This window comes from Vollenhovia emeryi, unplaced genomic scaffold (assembly GCF_000949405.1).
Source record: "Vollenhovia emeryi isolate VEMERY1.0 unplaced genomic scaffold, V.emery_V1.0 DF939139.1, whole genome shotgun sequence".
NCBI classification, from domain to species: Eukaryota; Metazoa; Arthropoda; class Insecta; order Hymenoptera; family Formicidae; genus Vollenhovia; species Vollenhovia emeryi.
Genome location: NW_011967227.1, coordinates 876,397 through 892,760, shown reverse-complemented (window position 1 = coordinate 892,760; position 16,364 = coordinate 876,397). Strand labels below are relative to the sequence as shown.

Here is a 16,364-nt window from a genome sequence, read left to right as displayed (position 1 = left end):
CCTTTACCTTGGCGATATTTTTCTTTATTTTGTGGTATCCGCAATCTGTCCAAGTCTCAAAGAAACGAACAATAAACGTCTTTCTGGTCTGAAATCAATGCTGCTAGACGCTGCGGAGGAATCGGAAGCAAAGCACGCTCTTGTCTGCGCTTTGCTTTTCCGACCGGCTTTTCTCGGGGCGACTTTTCGATGCCAGTGCGGCATGATGGAGGTTGCTTAAAGCACGGAACGTAGGAAAACGTCGGAACCACAAAAGCGGAAGACGCGAGGAAGTGGGCTACGAATTTCGCCGATAGAAAACGTGCCCTTAACGTCGTTCCATCGAAACTGAAGCATGCTCGAACGGCAGCGGTACTTTGGCAAGCAATTATCCCAAAGCTTTGCGGCGAAAGCTTTGTGAGCGTGAATCGATTACACAACGTGTAACGTTGTCGTCTACTTATTTCACCGATCTTACACGGTCGCGCATATTATGTGGGCTGTACGCATGCTTTTGCTACGATTGGGACGCTTAACATCAACATACGTACGAATTGTTACATTTATACACTCGTTTTTGTCGATAGCCTTTGTCATTTTTTTAATAAGGTGCACGATATTTTGAAGAAATACGTGATTGTGATACATAAAATTTCAAGTAAAATCATCTGACTCTCGATGAAATGAATATTAAATCGAATACTTCTTGCGACCCGCGCGTTATTATTAACATTCGCATTTATCGAATTAATGACTGTACTTTGTGTAATTTGCACGCTGAACCGTGTTATGCTTCTAACTTCTCCGTACTGTTTTGCACACTCCGTAATTTAGCTATGGTGTGCCATAAGACAGTATATCTATATTCATTTGTAGATTAATTATGCCGTTTGTGAGACATAAATGGTATACCGCGCTTACGTGTGTATATAAAGTATACAATAGCTACGTCTTCGCAGTATTTCTGAATACTGATTTAAGAGAAGAGAAGCAAGATGTATTTTTCTCATTATATTTTACGGATTTTATATGAATTAATTTTAAATAATTAATATGATTGCCATCGTATAAGAAAATCATATAGGAATACATATATTAAATTGATATAACAAAATTGACATAGACAAGCTTTTTTTCTTCGATTATACGATCAAAATGAATTACTTCCGCTCCAGTTTGTTTTGATGTGGAGTGAGGTAAATATAATTAGAGGCGTATTAAATTTCTTGAACATACGTATATCACAATGTTAGACATTGGAGGAAAAACTCGACAGGATGTTAAAAATGCTCCTACTGAACGCCATTATTGCACTTTACTGTACCAATACTGAAACATTCTTGCACCAGTAGCCACGCTCGTACGTTTCCCGATGCCGCGCAACGGTAATGGCTTTACCTCCGACCGGCGAGCCTCATCGGATTCCTATCGGATTTCTTTTCAGCCACCTTAATCGGATAACGAACGATACACGTCCTGGTAACTCTAATAATTGGTGCTTATCCGTCGTCTGGCTGACCTCTCTCGATGCCGACCAATTGCACACTCGGATACAGAGTCACCATTTCCTTTTCCCCGCGTTAAATTCCAAGCGTACAATTATCGTTCCGAAAATGAGAATGTAGCGGGAAGAATATGGAACATGATGTTGCTCTAAAAGCTAATTCCATTAATCTTGATTGCTATTAATTCTCGATAGAAAATTATGAGGGCGACGTGTGTGCGTGCGTGCGTACGTACACATGAAAAAAAGAGTCACTATAAGAGCGTTTCGTTCCAAAAGTATGTTTAAAAGGAACCACTGTAGAAGTTAGCGGAAAGCCATTAGAACGGCACGTAGTAGAGAGTCAGAGAATTAAAATACTTAATTTTCCAAAAGAAAGATCTTCATGTTCTTAAATTTCTTGTCCATGGAATATTTTCTTGACGGCAACCACTCACGTAACAGGACCACTCTGAATTTCTTCGAATTGCCAATTTTGAGCTGATGGCTTGCAGTCTGAGTTATATACTTTTTCAAGAGTTATATCCTTCATGCGAAGAGACGGATTCGAAGTAGAATAGATCCATTGATCTTTCGCACGGCGTGACCGAAATCCGCACGTACGCGCTTGCCTCATAAACCCACCCGCATACACGAGCTGCATTCAGGGAGCATAATCGAGATATCTATCCCGGTGATAGACGAGCCAGATAGGAGTCGCGACGTGAGTCAAGTGACAGGTGGGATAACAAATGTCTGCGCCGAGACATTCAGCATGTATCTAAGCTTTGTCTCTGTCCATGCAATCTCTAAGTGATAATTATTGCTCGGAGTGCGCGCCTATACGGATACGTGATTCAGAGGGATCTAATCATGGAATATACATAAACAACCATATGGTTGCATGATTCAGACATTTATTGGTTACTGTTTGATAACAGAGGATTCGGATAATGCCATAGAGAAAAATCGATTGTTTCGAGAATAAATCGAACATAGTATACATTTATACTGATTGTGAGACTTGCCATTTACAACATGTAGGTACATGTCAAGATCTGAAAATGTTGGAATTTCGATATATTTTATATATGGCCAGCACAACGAAAGTAATTACACATTGAACAACTATGAGATTCAAATTCTACATTGAAATTTTTTTTAACCTTTTGTACTTTGACTTTAATTTCATTTTTCGTTATTCGCTATTTTTTATTCTTTATTTCTTAATTTAAACGTGAACGCAACGTGATGCAAAATATTCTTAATAAAATGATACGATATTCTTTATGATAAACAGTCAATTGATTTTATAAGCAATGCTGCTTTTCCTAAAACGTAACGTCAAGAAAATATTGCGAAACTTGGTCGCTTGGATGGACGAACTGCATCATTTATTTATGCGTGACATCGCAGACAGGACACCTTTCCGACTCCCTTCCGCGGTGTTGACGGAGACTGATTCGTTTATTATACCATAAATGGCTCATACATTATCTCTTACGGCAGGCATAATAATAAGCAGAACATAATACTCATATGTATTATTTTGCAACGTTCCGACATATATCAAATCACATTTGTATTTAAAACAAAAAAGAAGACACGAACAGACTTTCTTATTATGATTAATGACATAATAAATTAATGTCTGATAAGTGGACGTATTCAATTATTCCATTGAATGTAATCGTAATTTTATTTATTATTCTATGACATTTTAATTTCCAAGAAAGCTTCACGAAATTATTTAATTTACATCAATATATTGACCTCATTTTCTCGTCGTTATTTTTAATAATCTGTTCGATTGTACTAAATATATAAATATTATTGGAATAGTGTAGTATTACATTTAAGAAATTTAATTACGTGCACGATTCAGTTTTAAATTAAAATTTTCTCGTATTATCAAATTTTATTGTATTATTAAATTATATTAAGACATAATTTTATTATCAAAGACTTTCTAAGATTATAATCTTAAAGCGAGGCAATTTCTATATATGAAATTTCTAAAATATTTTACGTAAAATAATTAAAAACATCAAATATATCGCTTGGTCTTCTTGAATAAGTTGATTATTTAAGAGGATTTTTATGAAGCATATATTTTCTTTACTTGTATTTTTATGAAATATTGTTTACAAAAGAAAGTCATATTAACATTACTTATTTTCTGTCTGATATTTTACTCTTACTTTATCAAGTCTGCTGCAAAATATTTAGACGCGATTAACGTACAATTATCCAGAACATCTTAACTCCATCCGCTGCATCCTGGGTCTCGCAGGACGAACGGGACACCTGCTTCCTGGCCCCTTCTGGCGTTGACGTCGACAGATCCGTTTATTATACCGTATAGTTGATCATCACTCGGTCCCGCCAACCGTCCACCTTAACGCTTACCCGCACTACTTGCTCGCAGGATCCTTGCAGCAGGCCGCAACAAGGATGTGTGCACGCGTGCGGGCACGCGTGCGAATTAATATCGTCAAGATTAGTGAGGGCGCCGACTAACTAACTGGCTGCTAGCAATTTGGATTATTCGCTTCGCTACACTGCTTGTGGAGAGCCTTGCCATTAATTTTCCCGGTAGTTCAGAAATCAAAATACGCGCGTATACTAGAGGAAACGCGATGATAGAGAAAGATTTTCTGGGAACAGTCTGGTATATCTGTATCCTACGAGAGATGGATCTCTCTCTCTCTCTCTCTCAGTTTTCTAAAAATCATTACGCTAGTCGCGACACTCGACCTCTTGACAGGGTGATCGAATTGTTTTAACTTGAAACACAAATGCCATTTTCAAACTGATAATTATTGGGATAACAATTACAGTATTCTTTTTTTTTATATGCCTTCTAAATTCTGCTTTTCAAGAACATATTCTACAATATTAGCCATCAGAAGCTATATTGGCTTCACTCGTCAATTAGTTTTCGTAGAATTGTAGTTGAATCTTGATAGAACTGAATTAATATTCTAAATGTGTTTCGTCATCCGTCTGCCCGTTTTTAGAAACATTGATATTATTAAAGGCTGGATAGAAGAGGGTAGAAGATGATAATGGTGCTAAATTCATAATCAATCGCAACATCCATTTCAATTACTGTCTTTATTGAGGTAGCATGAAAAATCGATGTACATTCCGTCCCCTATGGAAGTTCCGAGGATTTAGGTTGATACCCATAAGGGTATATAAGGGTACATATTGCAAACGGCAATAAAAATCCCGATAAAGACCAGGGAAAAATTGTGACCGCCATATTTCCTGGATCCTGAGCTGGCCGTTAAATTAAACTCTCAAATGTCTGCGCCGTCCCTAGCCATTTCTCAGCACTCGCTGCACCGTACTTTGTTCTGCTTTGTCCCAAACATGGTTTGTCGAACGATCGTAGAAACGGAGGCTTATCGAATCGATGCTTGATTGCGCGAGATCGGCAACATCAAGTGTTATCGATTCCGAGCAATTGCGAACTTATTGCTCGAGCAGCAAAATGACCGGGCGGTTTATCGCAATAAGTTCAGCGACAAATAGGAATCTTATCGGCAGTAGGCTGGCCCTGCTATTCGTGCACAGCGAAGCGCACGAGTAGACAGGAGCGGGCCACCATGCGGGGAAACAGAGTGGAAAGCGGCCGAAGCGGAGCGCCGCAAGCGTATCCTTGCGAGGGATATCATCCCGTGGGAGGAAGCCATCTTTTACGTGGCTGGAATATCAATGACGAACAGATAAAAGTATATCGCGATACTATCCAGCCAACAAATGCGTATTGGGAACCCAGAATTTACATACGCGAACCTATAGGGCATCTTTTAAATTAGTTACCATGGTAGCGGACGTTTCTGATGAGGCGCTCCGCAGATAGTAACTGCGGCTGTAGGCTTTTCCCCTCTTATCAATATTTTATATTACTGGAATTTACAATATGAATAGATTTGTGATCGCGCTTGTGAAATATGCATATCGAGGATAAAACATAAATATCATAAATGTATTTTATGAAATACGTGCATAGAATTCTTTTACAGATAAACGCCGTAATGTTTGCAAAAATCTTCTTTATTAAAACAATAAGCATAACTTTGTTAATATTGATACAATCTAACGGCGTGTGTTATAAAACATTAATAACGTAATAACAACTTTACAATTTTCAATATCAAATCCAAAGCTTTTTCTTGGCGTGGCGATGTTTATATTGTGCAAAAAGTCGGCAATATTAAAAGTATCGTTTGTAATTATTTTACGTTAGAATTAAACATGTCCTCGACTGTACGCTTTATTATTTTTGCAAGCAATTGAGCTTGCGAATTAAATTGCACCCGCTGGATAAATATCATAACTTTGAATTGCTATTATTTCGCGTTATATATAGAAGAGAAACTTCAGAACACCTTATATACATGTACATCTACATACTTATATACATATACATGTATATACATTCTTGCACGTTGCGGCGCGTATGTAATCTCGTGGCAAAAAGAGCTTCGCGTTTCTCGAGCAAACCGGATACACAAAAAGTCTCGCGGGAGTTGTGTCCTCTACACGTACGACTCTGCAAAATCCCACGTGACGCACCTGATTGCCTCAATTCGCCCAATTTTGCACCATCAGAGCGCAACTGGCACACTGCTAACGAGGCTAGATGTAATTTGAAATACATTGCAAATCTTCATTCATTTAAAAGAGTGCAATCAACCTATACAGCACTGCAGTCCTCAGACTTTTAAAGAACTGTTTAAAGAAACTGTTATTATTTAAAGAAGAACTATTTAAAAATGCATAGTTATAACGGACATTTATGTCGTATGTAATAAAAGTATCTGAAATTAATAAAACTAAAAATTAAAATGTTTTAATATTAAATCATAAAGCACTTGTTGACTTAATCTTAAAAGCATTAACTATAATAAATATGTTTAAACACGTATCCATATATTTTAGAAGACTATCAGTTGAGACAGCTAAAATTATTTGTGTGAGACTATATTTCAGATAATAAATGTAGGGAAATAATTTTCTTGAACACAATGTTTTTAGTATTAATTTTCGCGAGCTGATCTAATCTACCTGTTTTAGATTTTTCGTGGTTCTTTTCCATCTTACTAACCTCGTAGAGATATTGGGATCCGTTTAAGATTCACCGATATAAAATTTGTGTCGTTCGAAAATACCCGATATTTTTGTTTAATTCCAAGTTCCAGTTTGGTTGCATTGCTCGCGATTACATCTCTGGGATTGCTGAGAAATCGCGGGTCTCGGGTTTATCACAGTGATGTTCGCCACGTTGTCTTCTTATGTAGTTCTCGGTTACGCCATTTCCGCTACCGAGACGTTTCTCCCGCTGAGATAACTATCATGATCGACAACACAACGACTAGATGTTATCGAAGCCTCGATCCATCCTCAATCCTTAAAGACCATCGCGAATCGATGGCGATCTCGGCAAACTATCTTCTTAGCGCTGGAAATCCGGAAACCAATGTGCAGACGAAGAACTTTTATCGAATGCGAGATCAATGCGTGAATGATTGCACCGAATCACATATTTTATTCTTTTTAAGTTTTACGAACAGTCTTTGACAAATGAAACGATCATAAGTCAACTCGACGTTTCTTACTTGAATCGTTATTGATTTCAATTGTCATTGATCTCAATCGTCACGCAATAGCGAAAATTAATTTGCTATAAGTCCCTTTTGTAATTTATACAAAGATTATTTAAACAGATAGCTGTAATTACATGTTGCAACAAATTTTACTCATAACCAATGAATGGTGATATATTCTCGGTAAACAATTATTCGATCTAATTAAAATTACTTACACAATGCAAAATGATAATTGAATTTCGAAATATATAAATTGATTCATATGAAAATACCGAAGATTATTTAGTATTAGGGCCCAGGGCAGTTATCTTATCTATTCTATATAAATGTTGACTACCAGGAGAAACATCTTGGAAGCAACATTTGCGTTTGATCTTTGCCCAAATCAAATCTGAGCATATCTCTCGTAGGAGAGTGTATGGGAGAGGTATTTCGAATGGAAAGGTTTGTATCGCAAAGGGATCCCTCTCTTCGATCCGAGTTCGATCGTTTCGACGCAACTGCAGTTGATTGTGATCGAGCCGGGTTCCTTAGAGACTCGGCTTTGTTCTCGGTCTAATCATAGAATTTACGTTGCTTGATCGGTCAAAGGTAGCACTGCGGCTTGGGGTGCACACTCGCGCGCACTCACACACCTGAGTCCGACGGTATCGCTGATGCTGTTTGCACCTCACAGCGACGCCCACTTGATATCAAAGGTCAAGCATTCTGTATGGCATGGCCGCGAGATAACCGTGGGTATAACTCAGTCTTATCTTCCTTCGTTAAACCCGATTTACGCATGCTAGTAGGCGGATCGAGTCTCGGGTGAGTTTCGGACAGTAACACCCTTTAGATCTATCATGTTCGAGGCGCTTGGCGCGTAAAATGTCCGCTATAATCAAGCAAAGGATATTTCTTGATGTTACATTGTCCGACCAAGTCATTTTTCTAGAGATATTTAAACAAAATCCTATACATTTCTTATACCATATCAATGTATTTTTAGAAAGTCTCTGAGATACAATTTTTTATTGAATTTTCTGTCAAATTTTTAACAATGTAAATGTTTAACGAGCTTTTTAAAAATTCTTTTAAGTCATAAAACACATTTCCACCCAATGTTTGCGATGTAATGTTTCGTCGTTGAACTGCCAATTGAACTTTTTCAATTAGAACTTGAATAAATCGCTGCAGCCCTCTTTGCCGCGAAGGGCCACTTTACGTAGTCCGCTTTGACAAATCCGTGACCCAATTCCATAATTTTATTCAACCTTTGTTGCAAAATTGTGTATGAGCAGAAATATTTTAAACTCTTTGTATTTTACCTCGGATAAATTCCAAGCATAACGCGAATGCGAATGTTCTCTTGGTCAACATGACTCTGTCTTTACTTCTCAGCACAGGTATGTGCACCGAAATACTTTGCGTATTATAAACCGCACATTCTATCGATGAAACTTATTTCTGCCGCGTAACTATGATGGAAAAGTTTTATTCAAAGCAAATTCCGTTATTTGACGTTAAATCTCTGAATTTATTTTTTGGTGACACTAGAATTTATTACGTATTATACGATATTACTAAAATATTAATTGAAGTTACGAAATAATTAATACAGAGATAATTTGTTAAAATTGCATACATATTTCGTCTTAACTTCGTTTTTAAATGCTTCAAAGTACGCATAGTGTTCAAAATTTCGTCGATAATTATCAAGGTTTGTCAATCGCGGAAATGCTTGGCATTTTCGACGTCGAACGCCGAGCGTCGGTTCCGAGAAATGACGTAGCGCCGTAAACACTTCGGTCGAAAACAGTCTATTCTCATTGTACCAAATCATTCACGCGGCGACAATTGAACGGATCGGTTAGCGGCCACTCTGCATATCGTATTATTCTTTCTTGATACGCGTTTGCGACAAGTACGAGAAGAAATCGCGATCGCTCTCTGTGAACAATCAGCGATCGATATCATCGCTAAATCTTCGCGATTTGCTATTGATGCTCGGTTAACCGGCAAGAGATCTCGTGCGATTCACACATGAAATCAGTAAGTCCAAAAATCAAAGCGCTAGCTAACTTGATATTAATAAGCTCCCTGTTTTAATACATATTTTATCATTTAAAAGATATATTTTGCCATTTCAAAAGACGTAAATTTTCTGTAAAAATTTTATCGTTTTCTTTCTGTAATTAATCACGTTTTCCAATTAATTTTTTTTCCAATTCAATTCATCTCCAAAAACAATAGTCTGTAATAATCGGTAAATTCAAGCTTTAAAAAGCTCGTTTTTTGCAAATTCCTTGCAATAAAAGACTTATCGAAATTGCAGTAGAGAAGAAAGCTTCATTCGATCGTGATTTTTTCTCTTACAATGTGGAATTTTTTGCATCCTCCGAAGTTTCATAAAATTATCCTTCGTGGTCTGAAAATTTCCATTGTTCTAAAGGGAATACGGTGGCTATTCTAATTTATCTTCGCTACTATGATCGACTAACAGACGCAGGGTCCGTAATCCACTGATTCAGCGTTTCGTCTGACGCTGTTCTTACCTCGAAGTATTCCATTTCGGAAAAAAGTAGCAGATATTACCAGTCAATATTACTACGCGATCCCATGTTCTTCACGAAGAAATCGAGTGTGTTCTGGGACTGGGGGCAAAAAATTTTGACAGCGACCGGTGAGAATTCAGGAATTGTTCTATAATTTAAAATATCTTTACTCGCGACCGGCGACTTTAGAGAGGTGATATTGATTCGGATCGCGTCGAAATTAGTTGCATTCGTATCGAGCGCGGAAAAGCACACGAGGGGTTCTGAGGCAGAAACGAGCATTAGCTCTCAAACATGTCCGCGGTAGATTTCCCCGCGGACTCTAATCACGCATTGGCATCGAGGTATTAGCCGCGAGCTCATGGGACAGGTAGCGCAGGTTTCCGGCTACCGATCAGTCAATCGCACGGTGCATCTCATGGTTTTCTTTCTTGCTCATAATTTAAAAAAATATTGGTTCTCTTGCGCTGTAGTCGAGGAAATTTATGTTAAAAATTGTGATCGAAAGGTTCAATTTGTTGAAAATATTGCATTTTAAACTTCCACTGAATGCGAATGATAATGGGTAAAAATTGATTCCCTCTTCACAATCCTTCGTGTCCCGTGCAGCCCCTTGGCACCGCAATGCCCTTCGTAGCTTTCAGAAATACGTATGGGGCATGCATAATTCCCGCCTCGAACGACTCGAGCGTTTCACGCGACGAGTGTCGCGCGGATATAATCCGGAGTCCAATTAGCGATAATTACGGCGTGAATTGGGAATTCCTAATGGTAGGTATCCCCGTTAGTTCATTCGTTCGTTTGCGCTCACCGTGATTTTTGCAGACGGAGTAATTCGTGGCGTAAATTAAATTCGCTCCTTGCTCATAATGCTGACGATTCGTTTACGCAAACCGAAGAATTTTAAGTTACGTTTTTCCCCCGATGTCGTATATCCGTCGTTTCTTGAAATTTCCTCCAACCGCGATCGTAGAAGCGCGAAAAACGGCAAATCTGCCGCGTTAAAACACAAGCCAATTTTCCACTTGGGCATAATTCGGGCGCGACTATTCCGAGTTATCCTCCGGTGTTGGAGGCAGGAAACGGCGGGGAATTAACGTATAAATTGGTTAATAATTCGGCGCATTGGTTTACAATCTATATCGCGTTGGCATTAGCATTAAACCTGCTAACAATGATCATTTTGTTCAACCCTATGAATAATTCTCTTCGATTCGCGAATACGTGGTTGACATTAAACGTGCAGCTATTCATATCGCACATTGCATATTTGGCGTCGCATATATTTCTTGTGGCCTAGTTTATTTCAAGTCTTTAATTTTCTCTTTGATTGTATTTGTCAGAAACTATCGGTAAACTTTTCGCAACTATTTGTAAATGTCAATGTACGACAAACTAGTTCGATACGTAATCGCTACGTACTTATCGTAGTAATATCTAACAAAGGCGCGCTGCGAATATCTTTCTGTTATTATTTATTATGTATTATTCCGAGATATTGAAGTAATGTCTCGATTTAACAATGTCGCCCGCTGTGGCGAAGTCTCGTTCTGTAAAATGACCCGACAAAGCTGTTACTCTGAATAAAACATGCCGTTTAAACTAATTCAGGAAATTACACCGGTTTGCGACTCGACACAGTCGTGGAAACTATCGCCATTCGGACCATGTTGCGGGGACACTTGGGAATACCCGTGCACGCCACCGTGCAGCTTAATAATTTACTTATTAATTATTAATCTCAATTTACGTACGAAGCGTATGGGGCAATCGCGACAATTACATTGTGTCTCGCGCTCGCATTGGTTCCTGGCAAGTTATTGAAATTATTTTATTCTCTATCTTACACATTGTTATAATTTCTTTTTACTTGTCCATTGACAACGTTAAGCTTTGCTCACATAGCATTGTTATCGTTTCAACATTCAGTTTAAGTTAAAATAAAAATTCTGAAGCAATCACGAGGTGTAATTTTGATATAATAATTGAAATAAATTATTAAACACGATTAAAACTGTGGTATAATGATAAAATAATGTACGTTAATAGGAACGGAAGTTAAATTTAAAATGTGTGCGCTCCATCACGCTTCTCTCAATCAATAATTTTAATAATCGGAAGTACGTTTTACATACGTCTTGAAAGTAGATTGTGAAAAGGGACGAAATATCTCACCCTGCCCCAACGTGGGGGCAGACGCGGATTGACATTAGCACCTTGACGAACGAGGTCATTTGTAGACACGGGCATTACAACAGCCCGATCGATGGGCGAAGGGATGCGTTGGGGGCAGTTTGCAGGCGGTGATTTAAAGGTCTATGGAGCGATGATGCCTTAAGATTACTTACTCGCCGGAACATAATTTCCCGGCTCCCGGCTGCGTCTTCATGCCGTAATTTACGGAAACTTGCCGGCAACATGTTAAGAATGTCACTTCTCTCGCTCTGGCATGCACGCGAGGAACTTTATCTTATTCGGAATAAAACAACCTTGATTTCCGAATCTCTAAATTACTTTTAGTGAAAGATTAATGTTCATTTTTTAACGTTTTCACGCCTGATTAATTCATCTGGAAGGAAAAAAATATACGAAATATACAAAAAATACATTATATGTAATTTTTGTTTATTTTTACTGTTTTACTTCTCTGTGGGATTATTTCATTGTCAATTTATTTCCCTGCTATAGTAGTAAAGATTTTCTCTGGATAATCTCCTGTTACATGGGGTTCAATATGAAATATTATATGCAACTGTGCCTGAAACAGGAAGCAAAACTCCTTTTTTGATTAGGCAAACTTAATACGTTGGTTCTAACATTCCAGATCATTCCGTAATGTATCGGGTTGCACGATTCGCAATTATGCATTCATCGTGGTACCATGCGTTATTCAATGCGATATTGAATATCACGTTACCAAACAAAACATTGCGGAATATCGGGATTTCCTCGAGTAATTGGAAGGCTTGTTACCGAAACTATTACCGCGATCGCATTATAATTACACCCTCTGTGCTCAGTGCCGCGTTGCAGGTTTATCATAATTTCGTATACACCGTAAATAGGAAACCTGTTAATTGAACCTGACTGTTATTAACTTGCGTTGCCATTAACTTTGCGATACCTTAATTATCCTTAATACTGTTTCCTTACTGCTTTACGAAAAAAGTCTTCGATACGTTTTAACGTGTTTAGAAAATCTAATCCAGTTGACACAATTGACGAAATTGTCTTACAAATGTGACAATTATTCCAGAACTTATTTATAAAGTAATTTCATCTTAAAACAGTGTCATTTTCAAGACTTTGTTTTCATGGATACGTGGTCAATTTGAAAAGTTCTCGAAATGAAATATAAAAGGCTCATATCTGTTTATAATTACTTTTATTTTTCAACAAATAATTACTTTAATTTTCTTTTGTATCAGTGTACGTGAGCCAAATAATTTTACTATAGATTTCTTAGCTATCGAGTTGCATGACTTCATATATGAATATAATTTATCTCTTTATTTTTATAGATCTTTAAAACTAAAACTACATAAACCGATCAATCTTCATTTCATAGAGTTTTTGTTCCACAAGTTAAAAAAATTTAATTTCCTAGTGCATTTATGTATATCTGTACAAATACTTAATTTCACAGAATCTGCCTTTCAATTTGTATTCGCCACAGCATTCGCCCATTTCGTCTGTAGATAAACTAATGATTCATCTGGTACGTTAGAGATACCAAAGAAGGAGGGGGGGGGGGGGTATACGACGCTTTTGAGAAAGAGGCGGGGATCGCTGGCGATAGAACGGCGTATCGAACTTTTGGCAACTCGTAACTATCGATCGGTTGAAGCTTGGATGGTGTCCAGCTTCGACAACCGGGGGGGATACGGAAGGCTCTTGATGAAGTCCCCGAGAGTCGACTTCACTCTCTCCCCTCCGATCGTCTCTTCCATATCGAACCTGTCACCGGTTGCATGAACTCGGCGACCATTCGTGTCTATCATAGTTTCTTGTTGGTAGCCACATTGGGTATGATGACCCGAGGTGCGAAACTTTTCATTCGCTCACAGCCAGAAAGCAGCGTTATAGTTTGATAACTTTGTTATTTTTTTCTTCGATATTTTGTGAAAATTTTACATCAGTTTAATAGAGGAAATTTTTCACAAGTTAGTCTGCCAATAATCAAACTAAATTTCCCCAGAAAAATTTAGCTGATGTGAAACGCGTCATTTTTAACATTTTGTTATTGGCAAAATATTGATTATTTTTCTAAATACTCAACTAACCAAAATCATGAATTTTCTGTTACAGGATGTTGCTTCGTCACCTTTTACACCAGAAAAGCGGCTTTGGCAGCGCAGAACGCTCTTCATAACGTCAAGACCTTCAGTGGGGTAAGTGAATGACTTGATCTGATGTTCGATTGCGATAAGTATATGCTCGTGCGCGAATTTCTTAAAATTTTAAGTAAAAAGTAGAATTAACTTAATAAAATTGACAACAAAGTTTTAACTTTACGCGGTAAATTAATAATTCATTACTAAGAACTGCAACAATTATTTTGCGGTGTGAGTGAATACGATGAGATACGTAATTATGATACGCTGTCTGTATTGTGGGCACGTGCGATGGCTTCAGGATGATTATCTTTCGAACCAAGCGCAAGTTTAGTCACCTCTGATCATAAATCATGGTTGTTGCTGCATGTATCAACATTGTTATCGATAGAAATGTTTAGATAGCTTCAACGTATGCCGAGTACCGAATCAATTGCCAGATGCATCCGCTTAGCTGAATAATGAACGTTTACGCAGATAATTATCCGAGTGCCGATGATTGACCGAATAATGAATATTAATACGGTCGATCGTTCGAATAAATTATTCAAATCAATGGCGGCTCGATGAATCTTCGAGTAATCATCGATACAAACGAGCGGTCCGTCGCAAACAACATGCATTTACATTACTAGAACCATGTCTTTGGAGCAATCGACTCCTTACTTAATTGCGAAATGAAATAGTATAATTGCTTTAATGTTATAAACGTATCGGGAAACGGGGCTGTTACGACTTTGTTTACCGATGGAAAAATAGCGTAGCTGTAATCGTTATTATCACCTTTCTCGGTATTAATTGCGACAAAAGCAGCTATCAGAGTTGCAAAAATGAAACTAGTAAGTAAATTCATGTAAAATTGTATATGTTTATATTTAAAATAATTATTGCTTATCATTAAAATGCTATCAATGCTGTAAAAAGCTGGGAAATTTATGCGCGTTATCAACTGCAAAATGAGCGCCAGAGTTTTAACAAAGTCTAGGGATTAAAAATGGCGATTTTAAATGACATTGTATACAGAAGGACCGTAGTGTATACGCACGGGGAAATTTGAACAATCTTCTCGTTGGCGCTAATTGATTTAACTGGAGCGAGGATTAGAGAAAATTTCAAATGACGCATTTTTAAGCTTCTCTGCCTCTCCTCCGAATATCCGAGGGTAGGAGGCTCCCATTATGAGGCTCTCGATCCTCTTTTCGATTCAAGATAACGCCCGTCCTCGCCCGCTTGGAAAAATATTCCGTCGGAAAAGCAGCTTTCCTTTCTTCAGCTTTGGCGTCCCGTCGATTACAAGCGACCGGGAGCCGAAGATATCTTTGGAAGTGAGCCCGTACGATAATTACAGTTTCCCTGGAAACTTTCGATGCAATTACGAGACGTCATTATGAGCATTTAACCGAGCAGGCCTGGCAATTCCGCCCTTCCTATCCTTCCTCCCCGTTCCCAGCCGGTAACTCTCGTACACGCGTGCTTATGCCTGAATTTATGAGAATAATTATTATCGATCGAAAGAGCGAAAGGGCGTGCTGAATGTGCGACGATCCCTGCAAAGCCGCGTGCGGATCGTTAATAATGCTCGATACATTAAATGTGGCTGAACCGCGATAAATTGCATCAATTACATATGATGTTTCATTATATTAAATCTATGAAAATCTTTCTTTCTATTAGCAACATGAATTTAACAACGCACCGCAGTTGTTCCCTTAATTATATATTTATGTAAATCGCGTGATCCCTCTTAAGAGTCTTTCCATGTATTTTATTTAAGTCTGCCGTGAAATCTTTTTATTATCATTTTAATAATAATAAATTTTTATTCACCTAAACTATCAGGGGACAGTAGTGCACACGTCTATTGCTTTACAGTACGTGATAGTTACAACTTAAACCTGATTATTGTTTAACGTTAATATTTAGCTCGACATTGGTATTGCTTTTTATAGAGTAAAAATATTAAAAATATTAAATCAATAGAAAGTTGTATTAATTACGAGAATGACGAGTCATCGCGATTTAGAAATTGAAGCTCTTGTACGATCACGAGAACGCGTATTTCAACTTCTACACACTTCACACACATTAGATCCATTCTTATACGCGGGTAGCGTTGAACTTACGAATAATTTAAAGCCATAACACACGTGTCTTGTAAAGTATATTCAAGAAAAAAAAAACTTTATTGATCCATCGAGCGAAGCGAAACAACAAGCTTTTCTTACGCATCGCACGGCGGCAGCATCATCTTGGCATCGTTTCAGGCATCTGTTCTTCTGCAGGGATGACTGATCCGCACAGTCATTTAGCTTTAGTGAACCCACATACTCGAGCTCGATACATATTGCGGGCACATACATAGTCTACAGCAGTACACGCTGTTATGAACAATAGCGCGCAGTAAATAATTGAG

General features: G+C 38.0%; 1 protein-coding gene across 1 annotated transcript in view; it reads left to right on the top strand.

Moving 5' to 3' along the window:
- Positions 1 to 16,364, top strand: part of LOC105567265 (CUGBP Elav-like family member 2) — a 326,569-nt gene that overhangs the window by 212,143 nt on the left and 98,062 nt on the right. Inside the window, exon 3 of the mRNA XM_012021985.1 lies at positions 13,926 to 14,008. Coding sequence (XP_011877375.1) covers positions 13,926 to 14,008 — 83 coding nt within the window. The remainder of the gene's footprint in view (positions 1 to 13,925; positions 14,009 to 16,364) is intronic.